Raw genomic sequence first — 16,590 nt, 5'->3', positions numbered from 1 at the left:
GAGACTTTTTGTTGTGCACCTGATTTACTGTTTGGATACAGGTTACATGAACACTATGATGGGACATTTTAAAAAAATTTGTTGAAGGTTTCAAACACCCAAAGGCTACCAGTGTATGCGGGTATATGTAGCTGCATTTTGCTTTGGGTTTGTAAAGGTCACTGGCAAAGTAAGGACGAGAAATTTATTCATATGAATCATTCACATAAAGATGCCTCTAGTGACAAATTAAGTGGATGTAGGAGAAAATGAATTAGCTTTATTTATGGAAAATGTCTGAACCCAAAGCAAATAAATTCAAATGAAAGCAGTAATATTTTGTGTTTAAGACTTGCTTTTTCACTTGCATCACACCACTCAGTGCATTATGAGCTTTTTTTCCTTTCTGCTGGACACAGCTGTCAAAGTGCTTCATTTAAAGCTACTTCCATGTTATCACACTGTTTTACACATTTGGCTGTCATCTATGTACTTAGTGCTTTTTTTTTTCTGCCGGCTGTTCAAGACTGTAGATTTTGAGTCTGCTTACTCTCAGCAGGAGATATTTCAAATAGCACAAATGTTGAAAACAGTGAAATTGACAAACACCTACACATTTTTTATTGAGCTTGTCTGGATGTCTCACTAAATCATATGTGTCTGCTGTAAAGAGTAAATTAAATCATATAAGCAAATCACAGTCAACGTGGCTGTTATTCTTGATGTTTATTGGGGGATATAATTTGTGTAGTTTCATTTTAATTATTTTATTTATTCATAAATTAGAAGCTCAGTCCATAAATATGCTTCAGAAAATATTGTGCATAAAATCAAACTATAGCTACAGACCTGTTCTCATTCTCCAGGCGGGCCAGGGTGCACTGGAGCTGCTCCTTGTCCTGATGCTCCAAGTGAGCCAACAGCATGTGTTGCCCGCAGGGTGAATCGTGGTCCAGGGCTGGGCTGGAGTGACGCAGGAGGTACTGATCTTCATCCCTGAGTCCCCCACACAGGAGACAGCACACTGAGCACACAGCCACCAGCAGCACAAAGCAGAGCCAACGGCACGCCATCGCAGCACACAAGCCAGGGCAAAGCAAGCAGGACGACGAGGATGGGGATCACAGGACGAGACAAAATGAAATAGAACAGGAAACAGCAGGATGGGATACTGCGAGTCCACCATAAACCTGGCTCACCAGACCTTTAAACCACTGACATTTAACAAAGCGGCTATGTTCATCTTTAACTGCAACACAATACAAACCCCAAAAATAATAAAATCATCATTGACACTGAAATAGAAAAGGTAATCTATTATGTTAGACCTGAGGGTGTTAAACAATAAATACAAGTGTAACTGTCTGGCAATTATTGTAATGGATGTAATCGAAAGACAGTTATTTTCAGGTTTATGTCTGGCAATAATGCTTCAGCCAGCAGAGACAACTTTATTGGATTAAAGTTTACAGAAAGTTATAACCTTTTTAGTTTTATGCCTGATTATACATCACAGTGATTTAAAAAATAAATAAATACCCCACCTTCCTTTTAGCATACTATAAGGTAAACCAAGAGGCTTTTGTCAGGCCACTGTATAACAAAATATTTTGAGACATCTCTCTAAGTCATTGATTTAAGATGTTCCAATCCCTTCCAGGACCACAGATGTATAAACCTGGGCATGCAGAAACCTTCCGCAAATGTGTAAAACTAAGTTACTCTCATGAGCTCAGTGAATTCCAGCATGGTACCGTGATAGGATCCCACCTGTACAAGAAGTCCTATAGTGAAATTTCCTCACTACTAAACTTCATACGGTCGACTGTTACTAAATCACTAAAGGTCAATAACTGCAACCTTTAAACTCTGCGTGGCCTTCAGATTTGTTCCACAGGAGTTCATAGAGAGCTTTGTGAAACAGGTTTCCAGGGCTGAGCAGTCGCATCCTAACCTTACATCATTAGGTGCAATGGTGCAAAGGTTTGGAAGCAGTGATGAAAAGCACATTGCCACTGGACTCTAGAGCAGTGGAGACAAGTTTTCTGGAGGGAAAGATGGATTATGGGAAGTTTCTGCAGTGATGCAGACATTGTATCAGTTGGTCATGGTGACAAAAAATCTGAGCAGAAACACATCGCTTTAAAACTAAGAGTTGGTTTATTTTCCAACTCTAACCTGGTCATGACCTACAGGTGAGTAGTATCCAAAATAATGAGACTGCAAATACAAGCACATGAAATGAGCTTCTTCCACAGGGTGACTCATTGTTGAGACTTAACCTTAAGGACAAAATGAAGAGTCCAGCTATTTAAGAAGAGTATAAAGTAGAACTGGGCTTCTCTGCATTAAACGTTGCAAGTATGGGTGGTTTAAGTATTATCGGAGTATATTTTAATGGCCACCTTTCTGGAGGGGGGTGTTTTAGATATGACCTACTAACTGGAGATCTTGGGGCAAATCATTGGGGAGATTAGAGCTTACATCTGAACACCTCACAGTCTCCTCCAGATAAGCTGGAGAAGGCAGCTTGGGAGAAGGGCTTGAGCTGTTCCCCTTGCAGCCTCATCTTGCATGTGTGGCAGGGGCAGAATGGGTGGATGAATGGATGGATGTATTAATAAAAACTTTTGCAATACAAAGTATTTTGAAAATTATCTTAAATATTTATGCAATTACTGCACACTATAGGTAAATCAGCCTGCAACTTTACTGTATGGTTGCCCTGATATTCTAACTGAATAGAGAACACCATATGCATTTCATTTTTATTTACTGCTACCGCAAAAATACTTTTACACAAACCTAAAAATATATTACATCACTTTCTCATTTTGACTGAACACTTGTTGACTTAAGGCTTCATTTGCAGTCTCTTGCAAAAGTATTCATAACCCTTGAACTTTTGCCACATGTTGTGAAATTAAAATTGGCATGCATTTGCTATTAGGCGCCTCAGGTCAATACTTTGTGGAACCAATATTTACTGCAGTTGCGGCTGCCCCTATTTCTTTAAACAACATATCAAGCTCAGATTTTCTTCCAGTATTATGGGGCCTGTATTTAGCTCTATTTAACTTCCAATCAACTCTGACCAGCTTCTCTATTCCTGCCAAAAAAAAAACGATCCCCACAACATGATGCTGCCACCATCATGTTTCACTGTGGGGATGATGTCTTCAGGTCTGACAGTAATCAGGCTGTTTTGCATGCAGGTCACAGATTTTACTCTTGGTCTCATTAGACCAGAGCACCTTCTTCCACAGGTTTGTTATGTCCTCTCCATGTCTTTGCACCTTTAAATTAGACTTCTTGTTTTTTTTCTTGCAACACTTCCATAAAGGTCAGCTTGTATAGTGCACAACTTGAGCTGTGAATCTCGGTAGCACCTCCAGTGTTACCATAAACCTCTTCGCTGCTACTCTGATTGATTTTCTTACTGTCTGGCCTCGAGGTAGGTGGACGGCCAATAATAAACCCTAATTTAAACTTCTCCCTGTTGTTCCTTGGTCTTCATGATGCTGTTTGTTCTATAGTTTTCTTGGGCAAACTTCTGAGACCCTGACATGAATTACTTTATGTTGGTCTATCACATAAAATTGTGAAAAAGTACATTGAAGTTTGTTGTTTTAAGGTGACAAAATGTGAAAAAGTTTAAGGGGTATGAATAAATTTTTAAGGCAGTGTATGTTTCACCTCTGTTACCTAGATGAGATACTAGTGAGTGGAGAGCAATGTTGTAAGGTGTGTGGAGGGGTGAAGGCTGTGGACACAGACAGGAGGAGTCAGGACAGAAAACAGCATGATAGCAGCCAAAGCACCAGCTGGAGATGCAGATAGCATAGCAGCACGTACGGAGCCATGCAGCAAAAAGAAGCTGCACTGACAGAGAATGACGGGTTTGCAGAAGCAACCTCAAATACAAGGCCACAAGATATACAGGCAAATGGTCTATGCAAATGCAGGAGCTCTTAAGATGCATGTATATAGAAACAAAAGCAGGCTTAAGAAGTACCGACGTCAAAAGTAAAACTTGTTTTTGCCAAATTTTGTGTCAGACAAAAAAAGTAGCTCTTTATGTGGTGTCAATCACCGCCTCCCCTCAGAGGCAGACAGACATAACATTCATCTGAAGAGAAATAATGAGCACATTTCGCAATGCACACACTGAGAAATGCACCTGTAGCCCCAAAGACTATACAACACTTTGCACAAGGCTGCTGGGCATGCAGCGTTGACTTTAAAGAGCAATGATAGAGAAAATCAATCTCAGAGGAGCAAACCTTTTGCAGCTCACACCGATGTCAACAAAAATAAGACACGGACACAAAAGGATGATTTCTAACAACTCTAAACCTCCTTCTCCACTCCTAGTTTTTCACAATGAGGAGTGACTGCCTCATTCATATCAAAATAACACTCCTTCCACTAACTTCTAAATTCTCTGAGCCTCGCTCTACTATCTACACAAACCCAGAGACCCTAATCGCAGCAGGTGTGTTGGATGACGCATGGTGCTCCATGTGGATCATTTTTATTATGTGGCCGATTATTTATATGATTACTCAGTCGTCCAGTAACAGAGCAACATGCATGTTCAAGCTGGAGAACATAAACACAGAAACGGTTGATATCTCGAGGGCAAAGAGAGCGAACACACACTGTAACACACACATACAATGCAGCAGCTGTAATCAGGCTGTGTGGCCGCATACTCACAGGCTCTCATCTGGAGACAGGCTATCTGTGAAGAATGAACAATTCTGGTTCTCCATTTCTGCCAATCTGTAAACATACCCACACACAAGTCAGTCAGTCAGTAAGTAAGTCAGTCAATGAATAAATAAATAAATGAATGAATAAATAAATAAACTGACAATCAATCAGTCTCCAGTACACAGTTAATGGAACAGAGTAACAACATTTTCTAGAAAACAGGCAAACTAAATAAATCAAAAAACCAAGAACGAAAAGTCAAAGTGAAAGAAATATTGTTATCAAAACTTCTGAGAAAACACTTATGGTTAATGTATTATTAATATAAATTAAAATGTGTCAGAAAAGCTATAAAAACACCAATTTGTGCAAAAGCATTAATGTAATCTAAAGTAATGAGAAAATACTGGAGGTACAGCCTGGAGTGCTCTCTCATCATTTTATAAATTGCCTTTTGGAGCTAAACCTTTTTGAAATGCTATCAAGGCTTCCTGAAGCTCTTTTAAAGTTTTTCTTTAGACTTTTACTCGTAGTCTGATCTTTTATTGGTTTATTAAGCCCCTTAACAGTGACCCTTAGAGTTACTCAGGAATAAAAAGGCTCCCAAACCCAATGGATGAACCAGTGTTATGTAAACTCTAAACAGATAATTAAGAACCATCCATATATTGCCTACAGGGGAGCTGAAGCCTCTCATAGCTGTGTATAAATGAAAATATGTAAACTCTGTGAAAAATAAAATACTCGTCGTCTTCAGCTTCATCCGGGACCGAGTCGCGGGGGCAGCAGACTCAGTAGAAACACCTAGACGTCCCTCTCCCCAGACACCTCCTCCAGCTCCTCCAGGGGAGCCCAAGGCGTTCCCAGGCCAGCCGAGAGACATAGTCCCTCCAGCGTGTCCCAGGCCTAACCCTAACCCAAGAAATTTCGACCTCTGGTTTACGAAAACCTAAATTTTAGATTTTATAAATATGAATAGCAAGTTTAAATTTGTAGTTTCTTGCTACATGCACCTACAAGAAGAAAAGTAAATATCAATTGTATTATTCATTCAACATTCAAATAAGAGCATCTAAGAGTTTGAGATGCTTGTAGAACTACAAGCCTTTTCTGCAGGAAAAGGAGCTGAAATGTAATTAGATAAACAGTGCTGTGAGTCAATTCTAATAATATTTTATCTATGATTCTATTGATTAAAGCCTATTTATTCATGCAAAACTATTTGCTTCTACTCATGCATTTAAACACTTAGAAGAAAGCTTGGCTGCTTGTATTTAAAGAATAAAGACATTAGGAGTGGCTAAAAACTTTTGCACTAGAACTTGTTGTTCCAGCAACATGTTCTCAACATTTAAATAACTGCATCCAACCAGCAACAAATGGTCCAGAAACATCTGGCTCACAAGATTGCAAAATGGCAAAAACTCTTCTTCGCCTTAGAGAAAGAGCCATAAAAATGTCCACAAGGACAGAGGATAAAACTGTGATTGTCTGGCAGCCTGCAGGCAATAAAAAAGCTTTTTAGAAATAAGCTCTTCTGAAATGTAAGCCTGTGAGGAGGCAGAGAGTGAGCGGTTTGGGGGTGTTTTAGAACTAAGGACTGATTTGACTTTCAGTGGACAGCAGTGGTGCAAAAGCTGCTCTGCAAACTGTTTACCTGATAACAAGCAAAAGAGTGGGGCGAGTATAAAGGAGTATAAAATAACTGATTTCTTAACATTTGATGGAATAAATAAACAAACAAAACCAGAAGTGAAAAAATAATCATTAAGGCCATTTTTAAAATGAACATTAAAGACATTTCTTTTAAACAAATATGAGTTCAAATTTTTTTTAAACTTACTATGCAGCAACTATTTTTGCTACTTTTAGCTTAAAAGCATATTTTACTTATGGCCAAAGTTTTGCTGCTTGGACATCTGACTCTAATCGCAGAGATGAATAACCTTGCCTATATTGTCAGTTTGAAGACCTTGGGTTTTACTATTAGTGGATAAATTTTGTGAAGGGTCACATTGCAGAACTGAGGACGACTAGTTTATGGCTTCATTTTTTGTGTATTTTTCTTAAACTATAATAGCTTTATTGATTAAATACAAATTATTTTATCCGGGATATGCCTGCAGGACCAACCATTTTCATTCCCTGTTATACAAAGAAAAAAATTTGAAAATTCATCAGCTTACCTGTGAAGCCCTGAAGGATCAATCTCCATCTAATCCTACAACGAATAACTCAGTATTTCCCAACAGAACGTGTTGTTCTCTGACTGCATATTTACGAGTCATTCCTTGAATTTTTAAGTAGAACAGGTGGCATCACCCTCAGGTGTCACAGGTTTTAATTAGGGACACACATGCTTTGACTACTTTCAAGACTATGTAAAAATACATTGCCTTTCTGGTAAAACATATAGAGTGAGTTTAGTTATTCCTAAATACATTCATGGTAAAAAGAAATCAAACATTCAGGGGTTCTATATATTTTATACATTTCTAGGGGTTTTGGGTTTCTGTTTTGCTGGCATCATTGTTTTAAAAAATAACCTTGGTTGATTCTAAGTTGTTTGGTTTTGTACACTTCAGGTTAGACTTAACAAATTTCAGAAGATGGTAAAAACTTTATTATTTATACTTTAAATCCCACCATATCTTCTTTATCACTAACTATCACTCTACAAATATACTATTGTCAGTGCAGACTTATCAGTTTGACTAGACTTGATATTTGTTTTGTAGTTTTCTACAAATGAAAACATTAGATGAAACATTCAGTAATTCCATGTTTTTTGGGGGGTTGGGGTTTTGTTCTGAAACAGTTTCATTATAGTGTTGACACATTTAATACTAACCATCTGCACTGAGAACATGCTAATCACATATGAAGGAAATAGTTGATAAAAATGTTTTCTCCTTTAAATGTTGTGGTTTAACCAACTCATTAATGAAAATGTGTGACCAGTACATATAGACTGCATACCAGAAGACCTAACTGTTTGCAGCATCACGTTGTGCAGCCGTGTCAGCCAAAGCAGTGAGGAGTAAAAGCAGTACCGGGTAGTGATTTAGAGGCTGTCTGAAGAGTCCAGGCTACATCCTATTTCTTTTCATTTTCCATTGCGACCGTAGCGCTAAAAAAAATTTTGGATTTATTTGTGTCGTGGTACAGGGGTCTTGGCACCATGAACCTTACTGCTTGTAATTCAATCCGCAATGCTATTCATTAGGAGGGGTCCTAAAACCTCAAGACTGAGTCAGGGACAAGAGTAAATGAGAAAGGAAAGGGCAGAACGTAATAGGACACAGTAGTGTGTGTGGGCTCTAGTGTGCACAAGCTGGTGTTTTGTACATGTTGGGGTATGTAAAAGGAAAGGGAAAATGAGAGAGAGCAAGAGCAAGGGTTGAAGAGGAGAAATCCTGCCTGAGCTTCAAGGGGGTTCTTTATTATCTCCTTCTCATCTATCCTCTGTGAGATGTCACAGCAGTGGTGATGATGAAAGGAATGAAGCTCGGCATCAATGAATAGGGAAGAGCGGACTGAGAGATACAGACGTAAAAAGCAGAAACGAGAGAAGAGGCCGTGTCTATATTTGAAGTGTACAAATATGACTTTTGTAACCTCAAACTACGAAGACAAACATGTTTTTGAGATTAAAGAATAATTTTTAAAACCACAGGAATAAGCTTTGACAGTATTTAATTTAAACTATATTAGAGGAAGCTAGACATCTACATCTCTTATGTTTTTTCATGCTTTAGAAAGTCTGGCTGAAAGCAAAGTTTGGCCAATCACAGATTTCCTAAAAAAAGTTTTTAAAGGTAACTGGCACATCTTAAAACTGTGTAGTTACAGCACTACAAAACAAAGGACAAATGTGTTCAGTGTCTACTATCTTTGAATGCAGCATGTCTTGCCAGCAAGACAGTTATTTCATGCAGAAGGACAAGAAAACAGCAGCTACTTAAGCAAAGTAGACTCTTATAGTGTGACCAATGAAGGTCTGGTAATGCTCTGCAAGTTTAACTTTGTGCAGGAGATTTGTTTTGCTACCTTGAAATAGTTATTTCCTCAGAGTGCTGTGGAGGTTGTGTAAAGATAATAACAAAAGTAAGAAAGTGAGAAGTTTTTAATCTTTTATTTTACTAAAAGTATGCAGTTAAAAAGGGGGGCTCTTTGCAGCCGGCAGACAGTGGAGGGAAATTATTAAAGTACTGTGACATCTGTCAATTTCCTTAAGTAATTCAAAATAACTTTAATATTTAAAAAACTTTCTCTCAGTCGCCTAACTATGATGAAGAGACGTACAGCAGCAGGATTGGTTAGGGTTCAATTGTACCGAGAGATGTGTTTTATCTTTGCTGCGGAAGTCAAACCTAAGGGAAAAATGCAATATTTTCAATTAAACTAATTGATGTAGACCTCTTTGCAGCTGTCAGACTCTTATAACGACTTCCCGAAAACAAAATCCTCTGAAGTTAGACTTGGAAAATTTGAAGTTTCCAATATGTCCTTCATAAAAAAACCCACATATTCTACAACATACATTTTGGGAAAATGTTCCCTTAGGGTTTAAATACATAAATTAAGGGATCCTAAAGGTCAACCATTGCTGACACACAGTTACTATCTGACCGTTATAGTAGAAGCCAGTTGTCTCTAAAAGGCACAGGACCACTCGCTTGTATTTTACCAAAAAGCACCGCACAGATTGTGAGACAAGAAACAAAATGTTCTGGTCTGATTGATCCTGAATAGAACTTATTGGGCTCAACTACAAGTGCCATGTCTTGAGGGAAATAGGCACCGTTACCCATCAGACTTATTTTAGAATAAGCCTGTAACCAAAGAAAATGCAGAAAAAGTGAAGGGGTGTGAATACTTTTAGTGAATTAGTGGTGTATGATAATGTGGGGTTTAAGTTATGGGGTGTATGATTTCAGGTATTTGGGACCAAATTTACACTTGAGTATGTGAAATATATGTATCAACATCAGGAGCATGTGGGTAATACCTTCAGGTGTAATTGTCAAAGAGCGCACGCTTTTGCTCAAAATCAATTTTTCTACATTTCTCAAAAACTCTAAGAAGGAGGAAACATCAAACGAATGTTTCTACCTCAGATGCTCACAACAATTTTCAAATCCTGCTGGATGGGTGTGACGTTTCAACCTTGAAGTTAAATTACCAAGACATAATTTAAAATGTATACTAATCTTTCTCATAATTAGAGAATATTGTGCATATTTCTGCAGTGTGAAAGCATTTTTTGTTTTGTTTTGTTTTTTCCTCTTTTAAGTTGAAGGAAAAATGCAAATATTTTAACAATCTTTTCAACTTCGGCTCTCTGTGGTTCTTTTGATACACCAGATAAGAGAGTTTTTAAACAGTTTCCCCCAGACAATTTGTATAATGTAAATATTTAACAAGTAGCTGTAGCTCGGCATAAACAAATTGCTCTCCTGAGGGTTTTAACTAATTACTTCTATGATTAAGAGCATGTTTTAGATTATTAAAACATTGCTAACATGTTTAACAATTATTTAACCAATACGTTCCTTTGTCATGACTTATCACAAAGACAGAATTAATAAATACTTACCAATCTGTTAGAAAAAGCAAATGAACTTCATGTAAAACATAAAGCAGTTTTCATTCACAAAAAGGGCACCTTGACAAACATGCTCTTAACTTATACGTAATGCCAAGGGATCCATTTTGAACACGCTAACGTGCCAGTGATCATAACGTCTGATACAAGCTCGACTGTCCGTTATTGATCAAAACGAACAGTGAGTGAAGATTAAGACAGGGAATGAATTCAAATAAGAACTCCAATATGCTCATAAAAAGAAAGACAACCAAGAACCCACGAGAAAATAATGCACACTGTCAGAATAAAAGTAAGAGACCAATGCAAAGACTATCTGTTTCTGTAATGACTCCACTTAAATCATGTTAATGAACACGTGAGCTCAGTCTTCGCTCATTTTGTTCCCATGTGTACAAAGGTGTAGCTGTCGTTGTAATCATCTAGGATACCAGATCAATGGATTGTCTTTGAAACGCATATTAAAAAGGATTCAGAAGAGTCTAATACATATGGCTTCTACTCTCACACATACACATGGAAATAGATGGCTTCAAAATATTTGAAGAGGAAGGCTGAAAGGATCTTGATCCATGTAACACATTACAGGTCCTTCTCAAAATATTAGCATATTGTGATAAAGTTAATTATTTTCCATAATGTTATGATGAAAATTTAACATTCATATATTTTAGATTCATTGCACACTAACTGAAATATTTCAGGTCTTTTATTGTCTTAATACGGATGATTTTGGCATACAGCTCATGAAAACCCAAAATTCCTATCTCACAAAATTAGCATATTTCATCTGACCAATAAAAGAAAAGTGTTTTTAATACAAAAAACGTCAACCTTCAAATAATCATGTACAGTTATGCACTCAATACTTGGTCGGGAATCCTTTGGCAAAAATGACTGCTTCAATGCGGCGTGGCATGGAGGCAATCAGCCTGTGGCACTGCTGAGGTCTTATGGAGGCCCAGGATGCTTCGATAGCGGCCTTTAGCTCATCCAGAGTGTTGGGTCTTGAGTTTCTCAACGTTCTCTTCACAATATCCCACAGATTCTCTATGGGGTTCAGGTCAGGAGAGTTGGCAGGCCAATTGAGCACAGTGATACCATGGTCAGTTAACCATTTACCAGTGGTTTTGGCACTGTGAGCAGGTGCCAGGTCGTGCTGAAAAATGAAATCTTCATCTCCATAAAGCTTTTCAGCAGATGGAAGCATGAAGTGCTCCAAAATCTCCTGATAGCTAGCTGCATTGACCCTGCCCTTGATAAAACACAGTGGACCAACACCAGCAGCTGACACGGCACCCCAGACCATCACTGACTGTGGGTACTTGACACTGGACTTCTGGCATTTTGGCATTTCCTTCTCCCCAGTCTTCCTCCAGACTCTGGCACCTTGATTTCCAAATGACATGCAGAATTTGCTTTCATCCGAAAAAAGTACTTTGGACCACTGAGCAACAGTCCAGTGCTGCTTCTCTGTAGCCCAGGTCAGGCGCTTCTGCTGCTGTTTCTGGTTCAAAAGTGGCTTGACCTTGGGAATGCGGCACCTGTAGCCCATTTCCTGCACACGCCTGTGCACGGTGGCTCTGGATGTTTCTACTCCAGACTCAGTCCACTGCTTCCGCAGGTCCCCCAAGGTCTGGAATCGGCCCTTCTCCACAATCTTCCTCAGGGTCCGGTCACCTCTTCTCGTTGTGCACCGTTTTCTGCCACACTTTTTCCTTCCCACAGACTTCCCACTGAGGTGCCTTGATACAGCACTCTGGGAACAGCCTATTCGTTCAGAAATTTCTTTCTGTGTCTTACCCTCTTGCTTGAGGGTGTCAATAGTGGCCTTCTGGACAGCAGTCAGGTCGGCAGTCTTACCCATGATTGGGGTTTTGAGTGATGAACCAGGCTGGGAGTTTTAAAGGCCTCAGGAATCTTTTGCAGGTGTTTAGAGTTAACTCGTTGATTCAGATGATTAGGTTCATAGCTCATTTAGAGACCCTTTTAATGATATGCTAATTTTGTGAGATAGGAATTTTGGGTTTTCATGAGCTGTATGCCAAAATCATCCATATTAAGACAATAAAAGACCTGAAATATTTCAGTTAGTGTGCAATGAATCTAAAATATATGAATGTTAAATTTTCATCATGACATTATGGAAAATAATGAACTTTATCACAATATGCTAATATTTTGAGAAGGACCTGTATATCTGGAACACAGCTAACTACTGTGGCTTGCGAAAGTATTTAGACATATCAGTTTTTCACATTTTCTCACATTGCAACTACAGACCTCTATTTATTTTCTGGGGTTTTAGCAGACAAACCAATACAGAATACTCTGTAATCACAAAGTGGAAGGAAATTTATATTTGGTTTTAACTTTTTTCTAAAAAATACTATTCTGGCATAGATTATATAATCAAGAGTAAGTAGGATACTTTACACCTTTTATTGCAATTGCAGTCTCAAGTGTTTCAACCAGCTAAGTCGATTAGGATGGAGAGCATCTGCTATCACTTTTAAAGTTTTGCAGCAGATTCTTAGTTGGTTTATATTTGTCTGGACTTTAACTGGGCCATTCTAAGAAAGAAAAATGCTTTAATCTAAACAATTTTATTGTAGCTTGTTTACAGTTGTTGTAGCATGTTTACAGTTGTTGTCTTGCTGGAAGGCAAACCTCCTCTCAAACCTCTTTCACAAAACATTTCCAACATAAACCTGCAAAGATGAGCCGCCTCTGGGATCCTTCTGGACATTCGTAAATCATAAGTAGAGACTGACAGCTGTGCAAAGCCGACTACGGACACGCTCAGTGTAGTTATCCTGTTGATAGCCGAGCTAATGCTTTCAATTCAAATTACATACCTCACCTTGTGCTTTAAAATCTTTAGCAGGCTGGTCACACAAACCATATGTCATCCCTACTTTGGTCCTTCAACCTGCCAAGCCGGCCTGCCCCCGTACAAATCGGCTGATGCGGGTCTGTGGTTACCTAGCTATGCGAGTCAGGCGCATAGCAGAGGTGGGGCGTCTTCAATCCCCCTTCTGTCCTTTGACAAAACAAATGGAGAAGCCAACAAGGACCTACATCACCTGTGAGAGGTGCAACGGTCTTTTGCTTCCACCAACACCTGTTGTAGTCTTGTAGTTTTTTTTACCATTGAACATTTCTAAACTTTTGCAAGCCATTCTATGCGCCCAAAGGATAGAGAATTATAATTTGTTTTATTATTTAGGTGTAATGATTGAAGGAAAAGGCTGGACTAAATTAAATGAAATTAAATCACATCTGACTTTGTAACAATTACTGATGTCAAAAAATTAAAAGTGAAAACAATACTGAACTGATCCTAAAAGTAATTATTTGTATATCCAGTCTAATATAAACATCTGAGTAATTTATTTTTCTCTCTTTTTTGTAGGTTTGTTGTTTTATGTCTATTTGTCTGTTTCTAACATCTGTAAAGTCAGGTGTGTTATACTTGTTTGCATGAAAAGTGATTGATGGATTCCTTAGAGTCGTTGTTTCCCAAATCACCCCGTCGCAATCCTTAGGTGTTTGGATTTTGATTATTTTTAGTGTATGCATTTTGACTATTTCTTTGCTGTTCCATTCATTTCATTTCAGTTTATTTAAAAAGCACCACAACACATGTCATTTCAAGGCACTTTACAAAGTCAAACAGTGTATTCAGATTCAGTTTATTATTCAAATTAGGTAAAATGTTTGCAGATTGGATCGAGTCAGTGACTTGCAGCATTCACTCCTCCTGGATGAGCATGTAGCGACAGTGGAGAGGAAAACTCCATTTTAACAGGAAAAAAACCTCCAGCAGAACCAGAACCATGCTCAGTGTGAATGGCCATATGCCACGACCGACTAGGGGTTTATAAAGTTCTTTAGGTCTTCAGTTTATGTATCTGTGCTCTTAAATGTGTGCCCTATTAGTATATTATTTTGTTATATTATACTTTTTACTTCTGGAGTTATCTCCTCTTTGATTTTTGTTAGATTTTTCCGTTGGGTTACTCTATCCAGTTAATTGGGTCTCCTGCCTTCAGCTGCAACTCATTCCATCTCAGCTCTTCTAGTTTACTTTCCATTTCTCCTACCCTGACTGCCTCAGTGTATCCAGGCTCCTGGTTTGCCTTTGTTCACTGCTGGATTCTACTGTTTACCTGCCTGCTCCATGCCTGTAACTCATATTAGAGGTGCTGTTTCTCCTGTTAAACGTCTGTATATCCACATTTGTCTTGTTTTTTTTATTAAAGAACTCTTTTTTTTTTACCTCAGTCAGGCTCTGCCTATGGGTCCTACACCAAACGAACCATGACACATCCACTCTTAAATTTACAAAAGTATTAAAAGGAAACCCTGACATGTAATATTGTGCTATAAAATAGCAGTAGACTGTAAAGTATAGAAAATGCTACAGCATGAAATATATCCCAAAAATGATTTCATAGTACTTAGTGAAAGGAAGCCCAGTGAAGCAGTTGTTAGCGTTGTTACTTCCCAGTGAGAGGATCCTGGGTTTGAATCCCAGCAAGGGTTTTTCTACACTCACCAGCCACTTTATTAGGTACACCTTGCTAGTACCGGGTTGGACCCACTTTTGCCTTCAGAACTGCCTTAATCCTTCGTAGCATAGATTCAACAAGGTACTGGAAACATTCCTCAGAGAGTTTGGTCCATATTGACATGATAGCATCACACAGATGCTGCAGATTTGTCGGCTGCACATCCATGATGCGAATCTCCCGTTCCACCACATCCCAAAGGTGCTCTATTGGATTGAGATCTGGTGACTGTGGAGCCCATTTGAGTCCAGTGAACTCATTGTCATGTTCAAGAAACCAGTCTGAGATGATTGGTGCTTTATGACATGGCGCTTTATCCTGCTGGAAGTAACCATCAGAAGATGGGTACACTGTGGTCATAAAGGGATGGACATGGTCAGCAACAATACTCAGGTAGGCTGTGGCGTTGACACGATGTTCAATTGGTACTAAGGGGCCCAAAGTGTGCCAAGAAAATATCCCCCACACCATTACACCACCACCACCAGCCTGAACCGTTGATACAAGGCGGGATGGATCCATGCTTTCATGTTGTTGACGCCAAATTCTGACCCTACAATCCGAATGTCGCAGCAGAAATCAAGACTCATCAGACCAGGCAACGTTTTTTTCAATCTTCTATTGTCCAATTTTGGTGAGCCTGTGCGAATTGTAGCCTCAGTTTCCTGCTGATAGGAGTGGCACCCGGTGTGGTCTTCTGCTGCTGTAGCCCATCCGCCTCAAGATTCTACGTGTTGTGCGTTCAGAGATGCTCTTCTGCATGCCTTGGTTGTAACAAATGGTTATTTGAGTTACTGTTGCCTTTCTATCAGCTCGAACCAGTCTGGCCATTCTCCTCTGACCTCTGGCATCAACAAGGCATTTGGGCCCACAGAACTGGATATTTTCTCTTTTTCGGACCATTCTCTGTAAACACTAGAGATGGCAGTTCATGAAAATCCCAGTAGACCAGCAGTTTCTGAAATACTCAAACCAGCCCGTCTGGCACCAACAACCATGCCACGTTCAAAGTCACTTAAATCACCTTTCTTCCCCATTTTGATGCTCGGTTTGAACAGCAGCAGATCATCTTGACCATGTCTACATGCCTAAATGCACTGAGTTGCTGCCATGTGATTAGCTGATTAGAAATTTGTGTTAACGAGCAGTTGGACAGGTGTACCTAATGAAGTGGCTGGTGAGTGTATATGGACTTGGCTTGTTGTCATGCATGTTGGGATCTTTTGGGTACTTTTTTTGCCCAAAAACATAGATGGGTTATGTTGTCCTCTGTATTTCTGTGCTGCCTTGTGATGGACTAGCCACCACTGCCTTTACACAATGAAAATCTGGTAATCACAGAATATCCTGTTCAGTTTATGCTGATGTAAGCTGCAAGGAAATATATTTTAGTGACCAACACAACACAGGGGCTTTTTGAATAATAATATGTTAAATATTATAAAACCAGTTAAATGTAAGAGGATGTGACAGAAAATATATTATAGAAAGAGGAAAGACTAAGAATAAAGAGAACAAAGAATAAAGAGAACAAGAGGCAAAATAAATGTGCAGGAAGCAAAAGATGAAAGGGATCAAAAAAAGAAACAAAGAAGAGCTGGAAGGGGAAAACAGGGTGAAAGACAATGCCTGCTCTCATTGCTGTGTGTTGCTCTTGTTTTGGCAGGATGTAAACTGAGTAGAACCTTAGGGAAGTAATACACAATAGCACAC

General features: G+C 39.0%; 1 protein-coding gene across 1 annotated transcript in view; it reads right to left on the bottom strand.

Annotated features, from left to right (window-relative positions):
• drp2 (dystrophin related protein 2) overlaps positions 1–16,590 on the bottom strand; it is a 387,952-nt gene that overhangs the window by 15,856 nt on the left and 355,506 nt on the right. Inside the window, exons 20-21 of the mRNA XM_047353123.1 lie at positions 4,699–4,764; positions 829–975 (exon numbers count right to left, since the gene is read on the bottom strand). Of these exons, the coding sequence (XP_047209079.1) occupies positions 829–975; positions 4,699–4,764 (213 nt within the window). The remainder of the gene's footprint in view (positions 1–828; positions 976–4,698; positions 4,765–16,590) is intronic.

Source organism: Girardinichthys multiradiatus, chromosome 23 (genome assembly GCF_021462225.1).
Source record: "Girardinichthys multiradiatus isolate DD_20200921_A chromosome 23, DD_fGirMul_XY1, whole genome shotgun sequence".
Classification (NCBI taxonomy): Eukaryota; Metazoa; Chordata; class Actinopteri; order Cyprinodontiformes; family Goodeidae; genus Girardinichthys; species Girardinichthys multiradiatus.
The sequence above is the reverse complement of the archived record's forward strand: the minus strand, read 5'-3'. Positions and strand labels throughout refer to the sequence as shown.